Raw genomic sequence first — 23,324 nt, forward strand, 5'->3', positions numbered from 1 at the left:
ACCGCTGTCTGCTGGTGTGGAGAGTTATTTCCTCTCGTACAGGTGCAGAACGTCCTTGTTAGTTGGCTGTCAGCTGTAGTCTTTGCAGTGTGTTCATGTGCAACTTTTTGGCCGAGACATGAGGACATCAGGCGACGTTACAGGGGGCCTTCATTGCTGAAAGCTCTCTGAAGTTGGTTTGGTGTGTGTGGGCCTTAAATCTGACCTTTTTAAATTAAAGGTGGTGATTTACAGCTTTAACTGGTCAGATGTGAAACACCTTTGTCTGAAAACGTCTGACAGCTTCAGTTTGTTTGATCAGACTGCTCTCCTTCTGTTTTTTACCATCCTCTCTGTCTGTCTGTCTGTCTGTCTGGCGCCTTGCCCTCTGCTGCCATGGCAACCAGTGAACACTCGCTCCATCACATGTCCAACACTTTCATCCATGACTTGGTAAGTATGTCACCAGATTAAAAGACATGAGGTCCCTAAAGTCATCAGCGTTCATCCTCTAAGGAGTAGGAATTATACACTAAATTTCAGATCAATCTGCTCGGATAATGTTGATATTTCAGTTGTTGTCAATTGTTGTGGAGGGTCACAAGCTTAAAATAATAATATTAATATCTGTGAGTAAAATCACAAACAGTGCTTTAATAACTTCTGATTTCCTAACATACGTCTCTCCTCCTGTGGTGATCAGAGCTGATGTGACTTTGTGAGCTGTTATCAGACATATTGACGGTACCTGACCCCGTCTGGTCCTGGATCAGACTCACCTCTCCTGTGACGACATATTTCCCATCTGGAGAAAATGCTAACGTGGTGATCGCCTTCCTGAAGAACAGAGGAAGAGAGAAGAAGGTCACTTGTTTTATATCACCGCCACAGAAAACCCCTCTCAGCTGTCAGACGTCTGTTATCGTCCATGTGATCAGATCAGCAGTTTGACCGTCCTTTGATCATCCTGCAGGTAGCCATGGCAACAGCACTGATGCTTCAGATACAAAGTTAAATATTGTACACTAACAATAATAACAACAAGGTTTTTGTTTGTTTGAGGTTTGAAAGAAACTGTGAGAGAAAAGAGATCACAGTTTGTCTCACAGAGTTTGGACTACACAGAACTGAACCACAAACACATCAAATTTTTAAAACAAATTTAGATTTTTTTGATATATCTGACAGGAACAGGAAGTGAGAGCTGATTGGTTGAAGTTTTACCTGGAGCTGTTGAAGATGTGATGCTGTTTGTTCTTCCGGGGATTCAACAGGACGACAACACACCTGCAGACACACACACACACACACACACACACACACACACACACACACAAGTTAGCAGGTTTCTTTTTTTTTTTCGATTTAATTTTTTTTTATTGTATTTTCTTTTTATAGGGTATACATTTTACATTTAATGCAATAATGCATAGATTTCAGTTAAGTTGCTACCCATTGAAGTAATATTATCTATCGTCGGGCCCAGCATAACAAAAATTATTACAACCTACAGGGAGTCCAGTGGTCCTGCCGAGCAACTGAGCACCACCAGATTCTCCTCCATTGTCTACCAACTGTAAATTTGCTGTCATGACCACCACAGAAGGCCCGCCTCTCAGATCATCCCATTAGACAACAGGAAAAAAGCTGAGTTGACGTGGAGCACTTTTCCGCTCTGGATTTTTTCAACTCGAGGAGTTCAAAGTGCCCCTGCAAAAACGCCAGGTGCCTAGAGCACAGAAACGCAAGGTGCCTCACAACACAGAAACAGCGAGCAATAAGCTTCATTCTCATTAAAAACAATTACAAAAAGCTGCCTCCAGCTGCTAAAACTCTTTCTGTGTGATCAGAGGCCTGTGGCTTGTTCTTGTTAGGTGAAACACTTTCTGGAAAACTTGTGGTCTCTGCCGGCCCATCAAGAGGAGTCAGCAGTCAGTGATGATATAAAACACTCAATAAAACAGGGTTTTCAGCTATTATGAATCACCACAACCACCAGAGGTCCCTGAGCATTCAGTCATACATGTGCACACAAAGTATGAGGCTGATTGGTCCAGTAGTTTGAGAGATTAGCTTCAGACAAACGGAAACACACACTCACACACACACAATCCCCTCCAGGCTTTCACCTGGTGGAGATAACAAATGAAAACGCTACCTGAAAGAAAACACACGCTCCACCCACTGAACAAACACACACACACATCAAACACATCAGACACAGTGACAGTGAGTCTAATACTTTGGTTTATGACCAAATACCTGCAGATAATAACATTCCCATCGTCCTCAGCTGGACTTGACATGTTAACAAACTAAGCTAAGATGGTGAACATGGTAAATATTATGCCTGCTTAACATCAACATGTTAGCATTGTCATTGTTAGCATGTGTTTCCTGACCTCTGGAACAAAAAGAAGTTCAGGTTTAACTTCCAAAATAAGTCAGAACTTCCTGAAGTTTTCTTAAAGGATCACAGTTCAACAGTTCCTCCTCAAGCTCAGTCTCTCTCTCTCTCTCTCTCTCTCTCTTTTACACACACACACACACACACACACTCTGCTGTATAAACACAGTGCAGGTTTAATGAGTCTCTGTTTGGTGACTCAGTCTGTCCGACCTGAAACTTCATAAACAGCTCAGACCACGAACTGTCCCAGACCCTCTCTGGACCCGCTCTGTACAAAGATAATAACATTTGTACTGTACTCAAGCATTTCCATTTTCTGTCACTTTATATTTCTACTCCACTATATCTCAGAGGTAAATATTGCCCTTTTAACTGCACTACTTTCATCTTCTTCAGTTTCTTTACAGATTCAAAGTATTAATATAAATAATAATAGATGATGTTGTAATATTATAGATTAAACCACCCAGCAGAGCTCCACCTTTACCAACTGCAACATTAAAGCGATGAACACATTAATACATCAATACCCACGTAGCCATAGGACTCGGCCCAATGCTGGCTGAGTGCCGGCTGACTCGGCTACGTTACAGCTCAGTAGTGCAAAATGTGAGCCAGCTTTGGCCGAGTTCATTTTTACCAAATCTGGCCCAGATGTAGGTATTACATATACGGGCCTAGTCCAGCTGACAAATGGCAGGCGGCTGAATCAGCAACCAGCACCAAAATGAGTCCTGGTCCGTTGATGGTTGCCAAATCTGCGCCCAATTAAGTGTTGTAAACACGGGCCTATTCTGGCTGGGACATGGCTTCCAGACAAAATGGTGGCCAGCACCAAAACAGGCTCTGGTGGTTGCCAAATCTGGACCGACCGGCCCAGTGATGGAGCTGTCGGCAGCCGGAATCGGGACAGCGGATTTGGCCCAATTCTGGGATGTCATTCATGCCGAGTCTCAGCCGAGTCAGGAAACCGGATGGGGCCCAGCTAATTTCATCCGGCATGCCAAGGTCAGGCCGAATCTGGGCCAAGTCATTTTGGTTACCTGAGTAACTTTAATCCAATTAGGGATGGGTCACGATTTTCGAATTGTCGTTTTATTTTTGAAAAATCGATTTTTTAATGCGACTATTACCATTCGCCGTCTTATTTCCCCCCTTTATTTGACATGCATTATTCGAAAACTTGTCGAATAGTTGCCACGATTTTCGGATAGTGTTTTTGCTTATGCTGCCCATCCCTAAATCTAATAGTATAATATATATCATTCTTCAGAAAGAGTACTTTTACTATTGGTGCTTACATAATATACGTATAGTTTACTGCTGATGCATTTGCATTACTTCTTGTTTTTACTGCACAACCCTGATTCCAAAAACGTTGGAGTAAAACAGCTGTGTAAAACGAAAATCAAAGAGAATGCAATGATTTGCAAATCTTCTTTGACCTACATGATTGAATAAATTACAAAGACAAGATATGTAATGTTCAAACTGATAAATTTTATTGTTTCTCGCTCAGTGTGTGACGTACACTTGTAGATAAAATATAGGCCTATATTAATGAAGGTTCATTAGTACGGTTTTGTATTTCTCTGTAATGTAGCACAGTGTTAACAATGTTACTGACACTATTCTTTCTCACACCTTCAACTCAAACCACCAATATATCATTTAATCATTACATTCATATCAGAAACATGCAGGAGACTAGTCCACTGATGGACCCTGATGATGACGACCAAGAAAGTTCTTAGTCACGGTGTTTATGTACATTTAACACAGGACTCCAACTTCTTTAGAATCCAGGTTGTATTATTTTGGGCTTTGTTCTCTTTTGTCTGAGTTTCTTTATTCGTCTTTATTTATCAAGGGTGCCCTGTGTGTGTGTGTGTGTGTGTGTGTGTGTGTGTGTGTGTTGCAGGTGTCACATCAAAGCCGTCTCTCTGAGCTCTGACCTCTCAGCAGACAAACAGAAACAGGATGTTGTTTGTTCTGACTCGTCCAGGTGATGATCCCTGCTCACCTGTGACATCATCACCCTGTCTGAACAGGTGGGAACACGTTGTCTTGTTGTGTCCTTTTTAAAATGAGCCGTGGTGAAGGTCTATATATTCTGTTTTAATGAAGGGGTTTATGAGAAGCACACAGTGTTAGCCACCTGGCGTGCTAGTTGGTTGACATGTTGTCGACATCTGTTGGTTTCATTTGTTTACAGACCGATCTTGATCTTTCCAATATGGCGGCGACGCTGATGCATCGCTGCAACGGGCTGACACAGTCAACGTGGCGTCTATATACAGTGTACATATATATATATATATATATATATATATATATCTGAGGGTCAACAGGGCTGAAGACTCTAAGCTGACTCAGATCATGTGACCACTGGGTCACTATGTCTGCTGCTGATTGGACAGCGGTGGTTGCCATGGGGACAGAGGGGTTTTTCTGTGACAAGCCGCTGATCTAATTTTGTCTGACTTACATATAAACAGCCTTTAAGACACAAAGACATACAGTTCTGTACACAGATCCTGTTCTGGCTTTTATTTTTCCACTGGTTCCCAACCTGAGGGGTCGGGCCCCTCCAGAGGTCACCACCTATCTGAGGGGTCGTCACATGACTAACAGGACCGAGAGGAAGAAGAAACTCAGCTCTGATATGAGACACAACACATGTTAATCAGTGTTTGAACTTTGGACCGAGCCAGGCTAACTGTTCCCACCCGTTTACAGTCTTTATGTTAAGCTACGCTAACACACAGACATGATGTTAATATCCATCTGAACATTTATTTAAACGTCAGGCTGCTCCTTTAATCCGCTCTTTCTGTGTGACTGCATCACATTTTAAACTCTCAGATCTGCTTACACACACACACACACACACACGTATAATCCCTGTGTGAGTCAGCAGGTTGTGTGTGAGTGTGTGTCTGTGTGTGGGGATGATCAGCGATAAGTGTTTGCTGACTGTAAGCAGCTGGTTCAGCAACCAATTATATTCTTCCTCATCAACACACACACACACACACACACACACACACACACACACATTTGTACCTCTGTACTTGTGAGGACCCTCATTGACACTGAGGTTAGGTAATACTACAAATATTTAGTGAGTGTTTCTATCTGCTGTGAAATTAAAAAAATGTATTGATGTTTAAATATGGAGATCTTAAAGCACATGTTCAGACATGAAGTCATTCAAAGTGTCCAGTTCAGCTGTTCACATGAAAAGTGTCAGAAAGAGAGCGACACCTACTTTCTCACCTCCACACAGATGACCAATCACAGCATGAGGTATCTAACCCCGACCATCACCCTGACCTTAAACTGAACCTTAACCAAAGATGCTCTATAACAAAAGACAACATATTACAACCTGCACCACTGGTATGAAATGGTATACACGTCCAGTTTCATAAGAGGGCATTGTCTCCTCTCCTGCTTACGCCATGTTTCCACTTGCGTATGTATACAGAGACGAGGCAACTGGAAGTCCATTCATTCCAATAGGAATCTCTGTGATATCTGATGTGCCTGAGAAACTCTATATCGGTCCGGAATTTGCCTCGAATTTGTTAAGCAAATTTAACTTTTGCGGTTGATTTCAGACAGATTGCATGACAGTGTGCTAGCTAAGCTAACAGGCTATTTTCTTCCGCTCAGCTGCCTGTGTTGATCGTCAAGTGAGTTTGTGTGATTAAAAATAACTTATCTATCTCATTTTAACACACTGTGAATCTGAGTAATGTCCTGCTTAAATATGGTTATACATTATATACAGTCAGATTGTCATTCTGACTAGTTCAGCTGTTAATATGTCTTTTTTATCAAATATTTCACAAGACATGTCAAGTACTGGATGGTGAAAAATGGACAAAATTAGTCTCTTTCCCATGGCTACAGGTACTCTATCCATCTGTAAAGAAATCCTCCTTGTGTTGGACACTGGAGGCATATTCTGTATATTTACTTATCTACTGACACCAGTCACATATTTAAGTGGAAACAAGGCGGTCCCCTCAACTTGTTTTGAAGTAGTAAACATCGTGTATGGATGAAAGCTGATGCAAAACAATACAACACTATAAACAGTACAAATTCAATGTTTGCTCTTTATGTTGCTGCTCGTTTTCATCTGCTAGCTTCATATCTGATATCAACCCAATACAAGATCATATCCAGGTCTCATTTATACCAGATGCATGTTAAGTGTTAATTTCGTTGACGCAAATTTTTCAACAGCAATCTTTTTTTCCATGACGAAAATGAGACCATAACGAGCTAAAATAGATCTTAATGATAAGACAAAATCTGTTTCATTTTTTGTTGACGAGACATGACGAAAATGTTAGTGGCAGACTATTGGACATTAAAAGCCCAGAACGGCTGTGCTTGTAATTATCTCCAAATGTCACATGAGCGACAGGCTGATAAACTCCAGTAAATAGTCTGCACCAGGATGTTGAGGAGAGTTGTGAGCTGTAATTCAGCAGTAAATAATGCTGGAGTTTGTTAATTGTAGCGGTGGCTGTTAGCAGCTAGCTCCGCTTGTTAGCTGCTGAACGGCAGCGGTCACACAATAACACAAACTCACTGATCAAGGCAGCACCAACAGCTTCTGAGGTCAGTGACTGTTTTTCTCAATGGAGTCTGGCTCTAACCAGAACGTAGATAACAGCTCCTGTCTAAAATTGCTGTTTGACAGTACGGTACAGCGGTAAAAAATATTCTAAATATAGCGTACACTTAAACAGATATCTTTTAGGGTGTCTAAAATTGTTGCTGTCCCCGTCCACAGCAGAACATCTCTTAGCTTCTGCTGTGGTACCCGTGTCTGCTTCCGTCTGGTAGTCTCAGGATTTAGATACCCACCACAATGTTTGATTCTCACCATCAAACCTTTGCTGCAGGTCAAACCTCTCTCTCTGTCTCTTTTTCTACACTGACAAAAGTCAAAAAGTCAAAACAAAAACCTCATATCTGTCTGTAAGGAAGGAACTCTGTCTAAAACCCAGGACTGCTGCTAAAACATGAGAAACATGCGAATGGTCCTTTAAAGGGCGTCTTCATATGACAGGAAGGTGCCCTTGTCTTACACACACATGTGCGCACACGCACACATACACATACACACAGACTGCAGCAGTGTAACATGATGTGTTCAGGTACAGTTTGTACCAGAGACCACCGACCCAACCCATCCTGAACACATCTGCAATGCACCAAGAGAAACACAGAGAGACAGGGGGCTGCAGAGAAGAGAGGACGGCTCTGTTCTCATCTTTCTGTTTTACATTATCAAATAATAATATTTTATAATATGAGGAAACACATTTATGTAAATCATTTATTTCCTGTCTGCCTGGTTTCCTCTCTGCATTTATTTTATCACGGCTTCAGTTTGTCTTCAGTTTCCTCTGAATTATTATTATGACTGAGGTGTAAAGACATCTGAGCTGCCAGAGCAAAAAATAAATAAATAAAAATGGGTAAAGAAAATCATTTTTTGACCAATTCTTCTTTGCTGTTTTCCACCTCTCTGAAGGAACAAGAAACATTTTCATACAAAATAGACTTCACCAATAAATAATGTAGTACTGTTACTGAGTCGTTCTATAACTGGGGTGCATTTCACATTTTAAAAAGTAGGCCTACAAAAGGAAGGTGGTTTTTCAGTCTAACAATCAGTGGTTTAAGTTGAAACATTCCTTCAGTGTAATAAACATCCAGTAGTTGTGAAGCTTAAACATAAACAACTTAAATGATATCTAAAGGAAAAGGATATTTTTGGTTGTTACCCAACGGGGTCATGTCAACGATGTTAGTCAAGAGTTGGCCCCATATTATGCAACCTTATTGTCAAGTTAGGCCTTGATCACACAGGATGTGTTTTAGCAGCTGGAGGCAGCTTTTTGTTAATTGTTTTTAATGAGAATGAAGCTTTTTGCTCGCAGCTTCTGTGCTCTAGGCAATTGGCGTTTTTGCAGACGTTTGGCACTCTGATCTCCTCCAGTTGAAAAAACTTCAACTCGGAAAAGCGCCCCACGTCATCTCTGCTTTTTTCCCACTGTCCAGTCACATTATCTCCATTGAATGATTTGAGAGGCGGGCCTGATGATAGACAGCAGGTTGTCAAACTGCCCCTGAGTCATCCTAACATACGCCTGTAAATGTCCATCATGGAGGAGAAGCTCCTGGACCAACTGGTGGTACTCCCCATGATCCAGCCTCTTTTTTAGGGTCTCATGTACCCACACAGATCTCTGTTTATCTGCTGACAGCCTCTCACCCTCAACCAGAGCTACAGACAATACCCTCTGCCTCAACATGGCAGCAACTACACACTGATTACTGCAGGAAAAAAAAAAAAAAAGTAGATTGATCACATGGGAAGGTTAGTATACAGCTTTACCGCCATGTTGGAAAATCTCATACCGCTGCAACCCTAGTGAGATACAAAACGTTTATCTAATTTTATAATATGCTCTCCCCTTAATCTATAAAATGTGCTGTTTTAAAAGAAAATAGTTATAAAATATATATTTTCAACAGACATGGAACGTACCCCCAACTAAATGAGTCAATCATTTAATAACAGCTGTGAACAAACAGAATCATATCATTTTAATAATGCTGTTATCGCCTGCCATTATTTTATCTGGTATAATGTGATAAACTGTCTTTAATGACATGTAATAAAACACGACTATCAGTGTGTGCTGCTCCACACAGGACACAGCGAGGCCCTTTACTACAGCTCTACATCACACAGCTCAGACAGTACACAGACAGTTATTATATTATACTCGCCGTCACATTTCATTCACTGTGTAACATGAACGTCTCTCCACATTAACCTACATTCACCCCCTCACGCCTCCCCCCTCGCTCCACTGACCCACTTCACTTATTCACTGTCTCCACTGCAAACTGACGTCTTTTCATCCGTAAACTGAATGTGAATCTTCTGATCTGACCGGCGGCTCTGTCCAATCGTCAGCCGTGCCCCTCCCACGCCCTCAGCTGATTGGACGGCTGTGTGGGACTCTGGAGGACATAAAACCTGGATGTCTTCCACCGCTCGCCCTCTGACATTCCCATCATTCCTCTGAGTTCAGACTCATCCAAAAAGGTTTTAAACTGACTCAGTGTGTCAGCAGGATCATCTGGCACACAACCCTCACACCAGTTAACACATAAAGATAATAATTATACAGTCTGCTGTTACTGCCTTGAGACTGTTGTTTTGTTCTGACAGATAACACAAATGTGAACATAGATTATATTTTAATGTTACAGCCTGAAAATCATGTTTATAAATGAACATTTGCAGGTAAAAAAAAAGGTCCTGGTTTTTGTAAACATTTGATTGAATTCAGTGACTGTAAAAACCATTCATTCCCAAAGCATCTCAAGAGACTCAAACATCCTCTGTGAACTAGAGTTCACAGAGGATGTTTGAGTCCATGTTCGAGTCCTGCAGCACCGAAATAAATCATCAAGGGAACGGTTCATCAGGAATCTTTACACTGTTTGTAGAGGAGGCTTTTATTTTATCAGATCTGCTTCAATATGGAAATATAATGTTTTGACAAAATTCTTAGGAGCTTTGCATGTTTTCAATTCAAAAAGGCTGCATTTACTGCTAACATTATTGCTAACGTTACTGCTAATGTTACTGCTAACGTGACACCAAACGCTGCACAGCGTTCAAATTATTAGCTTAATTCAAAGACGAAAACAGAAACGTGAGCTTCAGAGACTCCAGAGACCAGAAGGAAAATCACATCTGCATCCAAACTGAATCACTGAACTGTGTTAACGTCTCAGACTCTCAACATCCCCTCCATGCTGAGTGTCAGATACTTCCATCAGGTCGGAGGTTCAGCCTCTCTACATGTAGCAAAATCCCTAAATCTTTTGTCCCGTCTGCTATCGCTTATCTAAACCAGCAGTGACCACTAATTGTCCATGATTTACCTCTGACAGTGTGTGATACTGGATTCTGTGTTTGTATTACTGCTTTATTTTACTTATGACTACAGTCTGTTTCCCAAATTGCCCCCCAGAGACATTAAAGTTTTACCTTAACTGCGTTTTTACTCTCCATTTGTCTCACTCTGTTTACACAAAACAAAGCAGCATTCTTGGTAAAACGGGGTGTATTTCAGGTAGAGTTTGGCTGGACGGTGACTGAATGGAATAACACACCAGGGTTCACTTCCAAGTGAACCAAGACCCCCAGTTTTCAAGCGGACCAGGGTTCACTCATTTGGTCAGCACCAGATATCGAATGAGTGTTCATACCACTCCAAACCGAACTATGCGTGGAAGTGAACCAGGCTTCGTTTAAAGTGGACCAAATAGCGCCAGTGTGAATGCGGCCCTAGGATACTTAGGTCATGATACAATATTATTGCCACATGCTGAGTATTTATAACCTTTTTTCCCTTTGCGAAGGAAAACTTTGTCAACACCAGTTTTACCTCCTAAGATAAAGTTTTCATCCGACTTTAATCATTTTTATTGCAGCAGCTCTCTCACAGTTGGATGGTAGTTTCTTCGAGCTAAGTGTGTCCAGTGTTTTTTTTCTTCTCGGTGGACCTGGTTTAGCATTAGCTTGGCCGTCAGCGGCTAACACTAGCTCTGGATGGTGGCGTGTGAGGTGAGCCCTCATGTTCATAGCATTCCCAGAGTATTTTATTCTCGTATGACACTGCTAACAAATCACGTGTCACATCCAAGTCCCCCTTTCTTTCTGTGTTAAGAAATCCAAAATAAGTCCAGACGTTTGATTTAAATGCCAACTGCAGGTTTCTGATTTCTTTCTCCGGTGCCTCCATCTTTGTTTTGATGAACTTCCTGCCAAATGCCGCTAACTGAGACCTCTGCTGACCTCACCAGGATAAAAACCATCAGCACCATCTAGTGGACCAAAAAAGGATGATTTTATTATTCTAGTAACAAAAGTTGTATTAAAATATGTATTTAATTGATAACGTATATAACATAAGATTGATACCTGGCATCCGTGTATTGATACAATATCGCACCCACCCCTATAATTGATGCAGCTATGCGTAGGGGAAAACTCTGCTAGCCACTGGGCTAATGTACGCAATTTAAAAGTGCTTAAGCTAATAATGGCTGACTGAAAACAACTGTGTCTTCTATGAACCATATTATTGAGCCAAATTTTTTACTTTTATTAAGCGATCTTAGTGTTAATCCATGTTTTATGGCGGCTGGGAGAAGTTTGCCTTCAGGGCTATGAACCAGACGTTTTAGGAAACAGATGATGGTGTGAGCTACAATGGAAACATTTCTGACAGAAAGCCCTGAGGGTTAACTTATCCCACGTGCTGTTTTATGTGTGTCAGTGGAGTCAGTTTAAAGTGAACTTTACTGCACTAAACCTTTACAATTACTTATGTGACTGGTGTTGTTTTATCTTTAATGGCCAAAAGCAAGAAAGAAAGTTTCTTCTGTGACCGACATAAAATATCGTCTCATATTAATCGCATACTCCTGCATTGAACTGAATCGAAATTGTATCCTGACAGACATTGTGATGTCGGCAAATATCGTATCGTTGTCCAGTAAATTGATACACTGTTGTATCGTGATGGAAATAGTGATTTAAATCCCTACTTGGAGCTCAGTTTCAGGCAGGAGGAGCAGCAGAAGGACTCCACAGTGCTGCTGAGTGTTCGACTCACAGGCTTCACATCCTGTCCTGCATTCACACGCAGCTGCTAACACAGATCTGACTCAGTGAGTCAACATGAAGCTCCTGAACGCCTCACAGAGCTGTGTGACGGGTCATATTTCTATCGTCAGTGTGAATTCCTTCAGTAAACACAGAGCTGTGAGGAAAAACTCCAAATACACATTTACATGGAACCATCAACACTAACACTTCCTGTTTGTCGTGCTCCTGCAGCTGATTCACAAAAAGAAACACTCTCTGTCCTTCCAAGAAGAAAGACACCAAACTGTCAAGAAAATAAACTTCCCCAATCCTTCCAAGAGAATTCTCCTTCCACACCCTTGTGCTCTGTAGAGCTGCAACAAACAATTATTTTCAATAATAATTGCAGGAAAAATTAATTTTCATCTTCAGATAATTTGTTTTGTTCAACCACCAGAACAAATCACGAGAAGATTCAGTTTATATCAAACAGAGAAGACAGTTAATATGAGTCACTGGAGACATTTGGTGTATTTGCTCAAAAACTGATTCACTGATTGTCAAAATATCTGCCAATTAACTTACTAAATAACTGACTTATTGTTCCACCATTTGGGAAATCACTTTTCTTCTTGTTGTGTATCACTGAGATGTGACGGAGTGTTATCTACAACTCTGAGAAACAACAAAAGCAGCAAAAAATGTAACGATAAAGAATAAAATGTGTTGAAATTGACTGAGTTAACAGGGGGTTGAGTTTCTTTGTGAGAAAAAAAATCCTCTAGTTTGTATTCCCAATACAAAAACCTCCAGGTCCATGTTTAAGAGACAAACATCGTTTGTCAGAAACCCTTTTCGTCCTGTTGATAATTTAAACAAACATCAACTGTCCTGTGACCTGGTCTTTCTGCTTCAGTGTGTCCACTTCAAACGATGTCATACTGTATATGCATGCAACCTTCTCCATTTCATGTAGCCTAAATTCAGTGTATCATGCATCTCTACGTTTAATTACAAATGCAAAGTCCTTTATTCATCACTGCATTATCTATGATTTGGTGGGTTGGGCATCACTGACCACTTGCAGACAACAGCATTGGTATATCTTTATCTACCAAGCAATATTGGGCAAACTTCGGCCTCCCTCTGCACCCTTCTGTGTGTCAGCTCTGGTAGTTACCAGCTATGCTCCTCCAAGTGGTTGCTTTTAAATGAACCCCAGGTTTCAACACATCTGGGGAAACTGCATTTTCCTGCTCTGCACTCAGCATCATAAAGAACATGGTGACAGAGACGTGTGCTTGTTTTTCTTGAGAAGCCACTGTGTTTGAATAGTTGTTGTTTTATTGTGGATTTTTGTATTAAATGTTGCATTTTGGCCAGATCTCTCATAAAAAAGAGATCTTCAATCTCAATGGGACTTCCTGGTTAAATAGAGGTTGAATAAATAACATTGATTGTGTTAGTTCTAGTGGTTTCTAGTGACTCTTCCTTGACTGACAACTTCACCTGAGAACAGACCACTGACAGGTGAGGACTGTCCCTTCAGACTGACTTCAATGACAAACATCAGCTGTGATGTAACTTTAACCTTTGACAGGACAACTTGACAAACACAACATGTAAAACAACCTTTACCAGAGAGACAAACGTTTACACAGACACCACAGTTTAATCCTTTATTTGTTGACTGCACTCCACCCTGCAACACGGATCACATCCTTTAGTGGATCCAACAAGATCTGAAAACTTCAAACTCCCACAGCTCCCTTTCAAACACACAGGAAACATCTTCAAAAAGTCCCCTGGATCCTCCCGGACACCCATGGACCACTGAGACCCCTTTAAAGGCTATGCAGGGTTGTCAGTTACTGTTTGTAAACAGTATCATCGACGAAAGTGAAAGCCAACATCACATTTGCTCTCGATTGCTGTATTTATAAACCCAGGGACGTCCTGATGACAGCATCATTGGAAGAAAATAACAAAATCCAGGCAGAGTCTCTTCAGATAAACACACAGTGACACACAGTCAGCCATTTTTTAACAAACTCCTGTAGAGTACACTCTTAGAAACTCGTGGGACCCCTGGGTGACCCTGTGATCATTTAAAGAACTCTTGACACTTTTCAGGAACCACTGAAATCCCTCTGACAGACCACTGAGACCACCCCCAAGAACCCCTACAGATGTTTTTAAGAATCCTTAAAAGACCCCTAAAACCCTGTGACCTCTGAAGCACCCTCACAGAAAAAAGACCAACTGACCCTTGCCCCCTACAACACATTAAAGAAAACATAAGAACATCTCAAGAACTCTTGGATCTCTTCACATATACATATATCTGACCCCTGAAACCTTTCAGGAATTACAGACACCCCTCTGAAAGACCACCAAGAACCCCACAAAGAACTCCTATTGATTTTTTCAAGAGTCCTTAATACATCCTTAAAGGACTCTGAAACACTGGAACACCCTAAAAAACCAAATTGACTCTTGGAACTCTCTGAGAACCCCCTACAGCACCTTTAAAAAAACACTGGAACATGTTAAGAACTCTTGGAATCCATTTCAGACCTACATATGTGATCCCTGAAAGTCTTTAGGAACCACTGAAACCTCTTGAGAGACCTGCGGACCACTGACATCCCCTAATAACTCCTAGAACCCCTAAAAAACCTCTTAAAAAACATTTGGTCATTTCAAGTATCTTTAAAATCCTGTCAGACACCCCTGAAACATCTTTTCAGATTCCCTGAACTTGCTCAAAGATTCCTGAATCCACCTCAAGGTTCTCGTATAAACCATCAAGAACTCAAGAACTTTTGGAATCTCTTCAGACCTACCTATGTGACTCCTGAAATTCTTTAGGAACCACTGAAATCTCTTGAAAAAACCCACCATGTCACTTTAAGTACCTTTAAATTCCTGTCTAAGACACTCCTGAAACACCTTGACAGTCTCCTAGAAGATCCCTGAATCCACATCAGGGTTCCCTTATAACCCCTCAAGAACTCCTGAAAACCCCCAAGAACTCACGAAAACCCTCGAAAACTCCTTAAAACCCTTGAGAACCGTGACAATCCAACGAAACTCATAAAAGATCCCAGAGAGCCCCTACAGAGAACCCTGGACTAATTGCCGAGTCTTTTCCAGGATTCCTCAGGTAGTTGAGAGTTGAGTGCCTTGTTAAGAGTAAATCCTCCAGCAGACTGGAGTCTCGTGGTAAATATCAGTACCATGGCTCCTAATGGACCGCCATGTGAGTGTGTGTATGTGATGTGTTTAATCTGATAATCTGATCATGTCATTAGCCTTTAAGATCCTGAACATGAGACAGTGAAGCCCTGACTGTCAGTTACAGTCGGTTGATTTATTGCGACATTCCTGAGTGAGTTTAATCTTCTGTTTCCCCGTACAATCATCTCAACTGTACACATAAAGTACATAACAGTGTTTATACTCATTATGTAACACATCAGCTGTATGGAAACATTCACACTTCAGTTATAGCTCAACAGCAGAGTCAACGAGTGACGTACATAAAAGACATCAGTGTATTTACTTGTACATCACAGTATAAATATATACTGATACTTCAACTCCTCTCAGTGACAGTATAACCCTTCAAAGGAAACTCAACTGCTTTGAAAGTGCTTCAGCTCATTCCAGTGACTCCATCTCATATGTTTACACTTCATTTCACACTTCAACTGATGTCACTGGTTACACTTCAGTTTACAATTTTCAATGTTTACACTTCACTCCGACTGCTCTGATACCGCTGTACAAACACTGAAATCCTTCAGTCACAAATTTCCATCATGGTATACATCATCACATGACACTAACTCACACACACACACACACACACACACACAGTGTACAAGTGTATCCTCACCCTGCAGGATAAGCCAACAGTCCAGTTCGGGGGTCGCAGGCCAGCGCTCGGTTCCCCGGAGCTGTGATACCCAGAACCTTCTCCAAGGTCACCTGGAGGGCAAAGGTCATCAGTAATTAGTCACAGTCAGATTTTAGATCAATGAATCCAGACACCTGGACACGGCAGGATATCCCTAAACTTCTTCATAACCCTACTCCAACACCCTGACACATCTCTAATATACTCCTGAACTGGTGCCCCCTACTTGCACTAAGACCACTTAAACCAGCTCCAGAACTGCTGCAAACTATGGATGCATGATATTGCCAATATCCGATTTGCCGATATGTACGCAACTCATTTGACTGATAACTGATATCTAAATATCCACTTTTTCCCCACTTAATTTTAGTGATCATGAAGTGTCTTCTGTAGTGGAATTAACATCATACTACACATGCATACTCTTATCATGATGGCCCACCACCAGATGGAGACGTGAAATACAGTAGTTTTCAATGTATGTAATATTTATTCATTGAGCAAAATAAGAAAAAGCATGTTGGACGATTCTGATAGTTAATTTAAAAGCTGATAATTGCTGATACCACTGACATGCTGATATCATCAGTATGTTGGCTGATTCCAATATTCAATTTTTATAAAGCCAATATAGGCCGATACCAATGATGTCCCGATATTATTGTGTATCCCAACTGAAAACCCTCATAAATACCCATAGCCCCCCAGTGCCCCTTGAAACCCATCAAATATTATCTTGTACCCACCTGGAACACTGTCATGAACCTTTTTACCACCTCAGGAACCACTAAAACTGTCTAATCCCATGAAACCTCCTGAAATACCCCAAGAACCCATTGAAGAACACAAAAATGTTCCAGACAGCTTTGGCTGGAGTACCTTCATCAATCCCTGTGACCCCTTTAAAACCACTGATACTTCTTAAAATATCCCTGTAAATATCATCAAGCTCACGTATTATCAAAACCTTCATTTAAACAGCCTTCAAGAACTACAAAAACCTTCTAAAATATCTGTTATCCTTCTCAAGATCCTTTAAAAGAAAACTTAAGCCTACAGCTGCGCAATATGCAAAAAAAATCATGTTGTAATTATTCTGACACCTCTTGCTATTGTGATATGAGTCATGATTTTAGTGGTAATGGTCATTTTTGCATTTCATCAAGCTTTCAGATGATGTGTACCTCTTCTATGGTGCATTTACCATTGACCTGTTATCTCCCCCTAAAGCACTTGCTATGCCTTTTTATTGTTGCCAGGCAACCAGCCCATTATGTCCTTCCCCTGTAATTAATCTACCATTTATTTAAGTTATCTGACAGTAATGAGTATGTAGTTGCTGACATGTTGAGGCAGAGGGTACTGTCTGTAGCTCTGGTTGAGGGTGAGCGGCTGTCAGCAGATAAACAGAGATCTGTGTGGGTACATGAGACCCTAAAAAAGAGGCTGGATCATGGGGAGTACCACCAGTTGGTCCAGGAGCTTCTCCTCCATCATGGACGTTTACAGGCAGATTTTAGGATGACTCAGGGGCAGTTTGACAACCTGCTGTCTATCATTGGGCCGTACAGCTCTGGGTATCCAGCAACCACTACCACCAGTTTATCATTAAACACAATTACAAAAAGCCACATTCAGCTGCTAAAATACTTTCTGTGAGATCAGGGCCTAAGACAGACAGAAATGGATCTATGGTGGGTCTCAGAGGGTTAAACTATTAATTGATTATTAAAATAGTTGCCGATTAATTTTCTGTCGATCAAATAATTGAGTGACTGACTAATCTTTGCAGCTGTAGCTAATTTAAATAAAATGTACCAAAATGAAAAAAAACTCAGAGCCTCCCAGTCCATCCAAGTCTGAGAGCCACAGACAGGAAGTCAGACAGTGCACCAGACTTGACCTTTAAATCCACCTGGTTTTACTTTTACATCACACTTACTTCACGCTCCATGCGGCTGGAAAGTGTCCCGAACCTCTACACAACCAGAGGGAGTCTCCTGTCCAATCAGATTGTAGTTTAGTCCATCAGTGTCTCTCTCTGCCTGTCTCCTGCCTAACGTTCAGTTGAACTCATCTTCCTCACAGCTGAGCGTTTCCTCAGTCAGTCTGTGAAACCTCACGGTCATTAGCATGTTAGCAAGTTAGCATGTAATGAGCTGGCTGTGCTGCAGCTCCATGCTAAGCTAACAGCAGCAGACTCCAGCGCAGACTCTGCACTGTGTGTCCTCCTCTCACATGACTCTCCCTCCCTCTACACCAAACTCTGTTCATGTTTTCACAGGTTTCCCTCCTCTCAGCTCTGGGTGAACACATTCATTCTATCACAGTAAACTGATAATAAAAACACACCAGCTGACTCGATTCAGCAGAGATGAGTCACGGACTGAACCTACCGTCGTCTCCTCGCCATCTACAGACTCAAACTGACTCACAGACCTTCAGGAATCCTCCTGCAGTCAGCTGACACGTGGAGAGAAACTCTACATGCTGCTGTCAAAACAACTTTTGGATTATAAACAGCTGATAACTCATGTTTATCCAGAAAGAATCCAGGATGTATCTGCAGCAGCTGGTAAAAAACTCATCACTGCTGCCTCCTGATGGCTTCAATATGGACATTTTCATTAGTATTTAAAAACAAAGCTACTTCCTGAAACACTAAAATGACTGTACAGATGTGAACATAAATGTAACACCCATCCTCACATTTCCAAAACCTCTGACACACATCTGTTAGCTCTGGCTGACAGCTAACTAACATGACACAAACTCCAGTGACAAACAGCAGGTAGCAGCAGTGCTAATGCTAACACAGGCTGCACACAGTTAGCTCTGCAGGTAGAAATGACCTGTCTGCTAACATTAGCTGCTGAGATTAGCTGCTAACATTAGGTGCTAACATTAGGTGTTGACATTAGTTGATAACATTAGGTGCTAAAATTAGTTTCTACTGTTAGGTGCTAATATTAATTGCTGACATTTGCTGCTGGCGTGAGCTGCTAACATTAGCTACTAAAATTGACTGCTAACATTAGGTGCTAATATTAATGACTGACATTTGCCGACAACATTAGCTACTAACATCAGTTGCTGACATTTGCGGCTAAAAATCAGTTGCTGACATTTACTGTTTACATTAGTTGCTGACATTAGCTGCTAAAGTTAGCTTCTAACATTAGTTGCTAAAGTTAGCTGCTCACATTAGTTGCTAAAGTTAGCTGCTGACATTAGGCTAGTTGCTGAAAATAGTTGCTAACATTAGCTGCAGATATTAGTTGCTGGCATTGGTTGCCAACATCTGTAACATTAGCTGCTAACATTGGCTGCAAACATTAGTTCCTTGCATTGTTTGCTAAAATTAGCTGCTAACATTAGTTGCTGACAATAGCTGCTAATAATAATTGCTAACATTAGCTGCTAACATTAGTTGCTGACAATAGCTGCTAACAGTTGCTAACTTTAGCTGCTAACACTAGTTGCTGACAATAGCTGCTAACAGTTGCTAATGTTAGCAACTAATGTTAGCTGCTAACACTAGTTGCTGACATTAGCTGCTAACATTAGTTGCTAACACTAGTTGCTGACAGCTAACATTAGCTGCTGACATTAGCTGCTAACATTAGCTCTCCATCACTTCAGCTACATTAACTGAGTGTGATTATTGGTCCTATAGAGTGTACCAGGGCTGACGTCAAAACCCGGAAGTTTAGCATCGCGCTGGTTCCCGGAAGAGAAAGTGAATGTGATTTTTGCATTGCGTTTTGGATTATGTCAGAAAACAAGCTCTGTGGCTAACACAAGTTTATGATACTTGCAGGTTTTGTTCAGCGAGATAATCTTCACATATGAACACCTTTCATACCGCATTTGAAGCTTAAATGCGATCGCCAGAAGTAAAAAGCTAACGTTAGGCTTTAACGGACTACATGACTACTCCACGGTCGCATGACTCTTGACATCACCGCCACTAAGCTTTCAACTGATTTCAGCCGCTTTATTTTAAAAACATTGTATAATGGGGAAATCGGATTGTTTAAGCTAAATAAGAAGCTGTAACGGCGGACTGCCAGCACTCTCGCCTGTTCAGGGATGATGACGTTTAATGTCCCCGACAGGGTTTGTACTCGTATTGAGCAACTTGTTAGCAACCGCCTTTTTTACGACACGTAAAAGCTTCAAAATTCACAAGTAGGGTATTTACTGACGTGTTTTATGTCGTAGAACAAAACCTGAAACTCGCTAAAGCTTTTGTTAACCACAGACCATACTTGAGGCATTTTACCAGAATCCCATTCAAAAAATGTATTGACTTTTAGACAAGAGAACCGGAAGTGCTAAAAGCGCTAATGGAGTTCCGGGTTTACTGGCACACTCTAATAGCGTGCCCAGGCATGAGTCCTAAAACCACAAAATGAGTCATTAGTCAGCATTTTTCCACTCCCTGTTCCCTCATCTTGAAGTCAATGGTTTTTTGTATGTGCTTTTGGTTAGATGCCTGAAATAAGGTCTGTGGTTGAGACCAGTTTAAGAGACTTTCATGTTTTGTTCTATGATATAAAACACATCAGTAAATACCCAGCTAATGAAATTTGAAGCTTTTATGTGTCCTCAAAAGGTGGTTGCTAACAAGTGGCGAAATGAGACTACAGAACGTCATCACACAGAACACATCTTTATGTGTCATTGCGGTGGTAACATTTAAGTCATACAACTGTGGTATAGTTAATTTATAGCCTAACATTAGCCTACTTCCTTCTGGTGATTGCATTTCTGTTTCAAAGATCATAAAAGTGGTCTTAATATGTGAAGATCATCTAGCCTTACAAAGAGTGTAACTATCATAAAAGTTCATTTGCCACAGGATTTATTTTCTGCAATAATTCAAAAACCAATGGAAAAATCCCATAGAGGCTTTTTGATGAGGGAACCAGGGCCACGCTAACTGCCATGTTGGCCTACAGAAAAACTTCATACCTGCAGCACTCTGTTAGAAGAGTGATAACTAAATAATAAAAATAATCATATACAGCAAAAATATTTACTATCTACAGTCTTTTCTCTGCTGTATAAATGGATCAAACAACAAGTGGGAAAAAAGAATCAGAGTGCTATTTCCACCACTGTTACTACACAAACTGCAGATACTACACATTAGGCTTGGGTGTATATATTTTTCATACCTTGCTGAAATTTCACCGGGGTATATGGTGTATGATGTATTCATTTGCAGCACTACCAGTAGCGACTGATGGAAAAGGCAGCTCTGGTGGCGCCTGTATTGTGACGGTATATTAAAATCATACCGTCAGGATTTCTAAATACTCTGGTATACCATAACACTGGCCAAGCCTACTGCACATACTACACATACTGCGGATACCACATATACTGTAGATACTGCAGATAGTACAGATGCTACAGATACTGCTGATACTGCGGATATTACGTGTCCTGCATCTGTTGGTGAACACAGATGTTTCTCAGAAGTCTGAGGTCAAAGATTCAGACTGTAGAGATCTGAAGTGTTTCCCTGAGGACATAATTACTGCACACACACGCACACACAGTCACACACTCTGTCCTCAGGCATGCAAGTCCAGACAAAGTGTTTTCTCTGCCTCTGAATGAGGATAGCTAGAAAAAAAGATACATTATTAAAATAATCAAAAGAAGAAAACCAACAAAATAAAAGTCGTTAACTTCGACAAAATGACCACAGAATCAGGTTACTGACAGACAGATCTTCACACACACAGTGAGGCCTGCTGGACGTGATGGTATCTACTGTACCAGACAATAAGATGAACTATTAACAGCCGCAGTCGTCTCTATTGTTCTCACGTCTCCCACAGACATCGACTGGTTTGGTGTTTTAAAGGGTTAGGTAAGATTCACCAGAGTCACAAAATAACACTAACTATCAGTGTTGGAAAAGTTACTCTCAAAATATAAAGTATTACATATAACTAGGTACTTTCATTTACAGGATTACTCTCTGTGTAGAGTAATTAGTTACTTATTATACTACGTTTGCTCTACTTTGACCAAAATGATATCAAAAGAAGTGACTGTTTATTACAGTTCATTTCAAATCCAGTGCTGCAGGTCTGACCCATTCATGTGTTCACACACAGTGGTTACCACTAGGGTTGGGTACTGTTCATAATTGAACCGATTCGGTACCGGTACCAAATGGTACCTTATTTCGGTACTTTTTAACCCTATGGGCCCTAGGCCTTTTTGGGATATTTTTACTGCCTTTACTTTCTGCCATCATTTCATGTTCTTCTATGTGCCTGTATTTTATATTAATTTTTATATCAATGAAAAAAACAAATCTGTGTGACTAAATTCTTAAATTTTTACATGTATCTCAGCATAGCAAGTTGGAAAAAGACATATTCTGCCATATATGAAGAGGGGAGACTCTCTGGAATCTGGCAATATAAGAACCATGATGCTGGGACATTCTGTCACTTCACAGTTGTCCAAAACATGTGGTTTGTGCCAGATGGACATAATTGCCAGTATTTTTTCATTATTGCAAGAAATTCCATTGACTCATTCACAAGTCAGAAATGTGTTTTATCTGAAAGAAACATAGAAAAATAGTCAACCAAGTGCAATTAAGGTTGGGGGGGGGGTCCCCCTAAATGCATATGGTGACTACGGCCCTGTCAGCATGCATAATTAGGCTGCAGTTGTCTGGGTGCGCAAAGGTGAAGTGCGCTGATCTTGTCATACAAAGTTTGATGGAGTGTCAACTGGACAATATGGAGATATTTGCATCTTGAAAGCCGGACTACAAATGTAGATAGACAGGGAGAAACACACGCAAGCCTACGACGTGGTAAGATATGATATTCCTCACTATATGAAGTGACTGATAACAAGATCTGTATAATGGGTTGTAAAGAAATACGTCAGGTTTTTATTTTGTAGACAATTGATCTGTATTTATAGCGTGATGGAATAACAGCACAATGATGTGTGGTATCACTGGAAAGCTCTGGTCCTGCGCTTTCATGTGATATGCGTGGCATTTCTGTGCGAGCCTGCATTCGCGAGTAATCCATCCAAGAGTAATGTGTGTGCCAAGCTGTATGAAAGCTCTGTTATACATAATTTTATTGTAATTTTATCATTTTTTTTCGCTGTGAAAACACTTTATTACCGACAAGTGCTTGGCCTTGTCGGAAAGCTACAATTCTGCTGTTTCCGCTGATATGCGTGGCTTCTCGCTATGACGCACAGTCGCGAAGAAAAACCACAGAGAAGAACAGGTGTGAATTTGGACGCAC

The 23,324-nt window shown here is 40.9% G+C and overlaps 1 protein-coding gene across 4 annotated transcripts in view; it reads right to left on the reverse strand.

Moving 5' to 3' along the window:
• Positions 1–23,324, reverse strand: part of mapkbp1 (mitogen-activated protein kinase binding protein 1) — a 63,520-nt gene that overhangs the window by 34,902 nt on the left and 5,294 nt on the right. For all 4 annotated transcript variants that reach the window (XM_078175337.1, XM_078175336.1, XM_033642887.2 and 1 more), the window contains exons 2-4: positions 15,997–16,088; positions 1,204–1,266; positions 759–816 (exon numbers count right to left, since the gene is read on the reverse strand). In XM_078175337.1, the coding sequence (XP_078031463.1) occupies positions 759–816; positions 1,204–1,266; positions 15,997–16,088 (213 nt within the window). The remainder of the gene's footprint in view (positions 1–758; positions 817–1,203; positions 1,267–15,996; positions 16,089–23,324) is intronic.

Source organism: Epinephelus lanceolatus, chromosome 15 (assembly GCF_041903045.1).
Source record: "Epinephelus lanceolatus isolate andai-2023 chromosome 15, ASM4190304v1, whole genome shotgun sequence".
Taxonomy (NCBI): Eukaryota; Metazoa; Chordata; class Actinopteri; order Perciformes; family Serranidae; genus Epinephelus; species Epinephelus lanceolatus.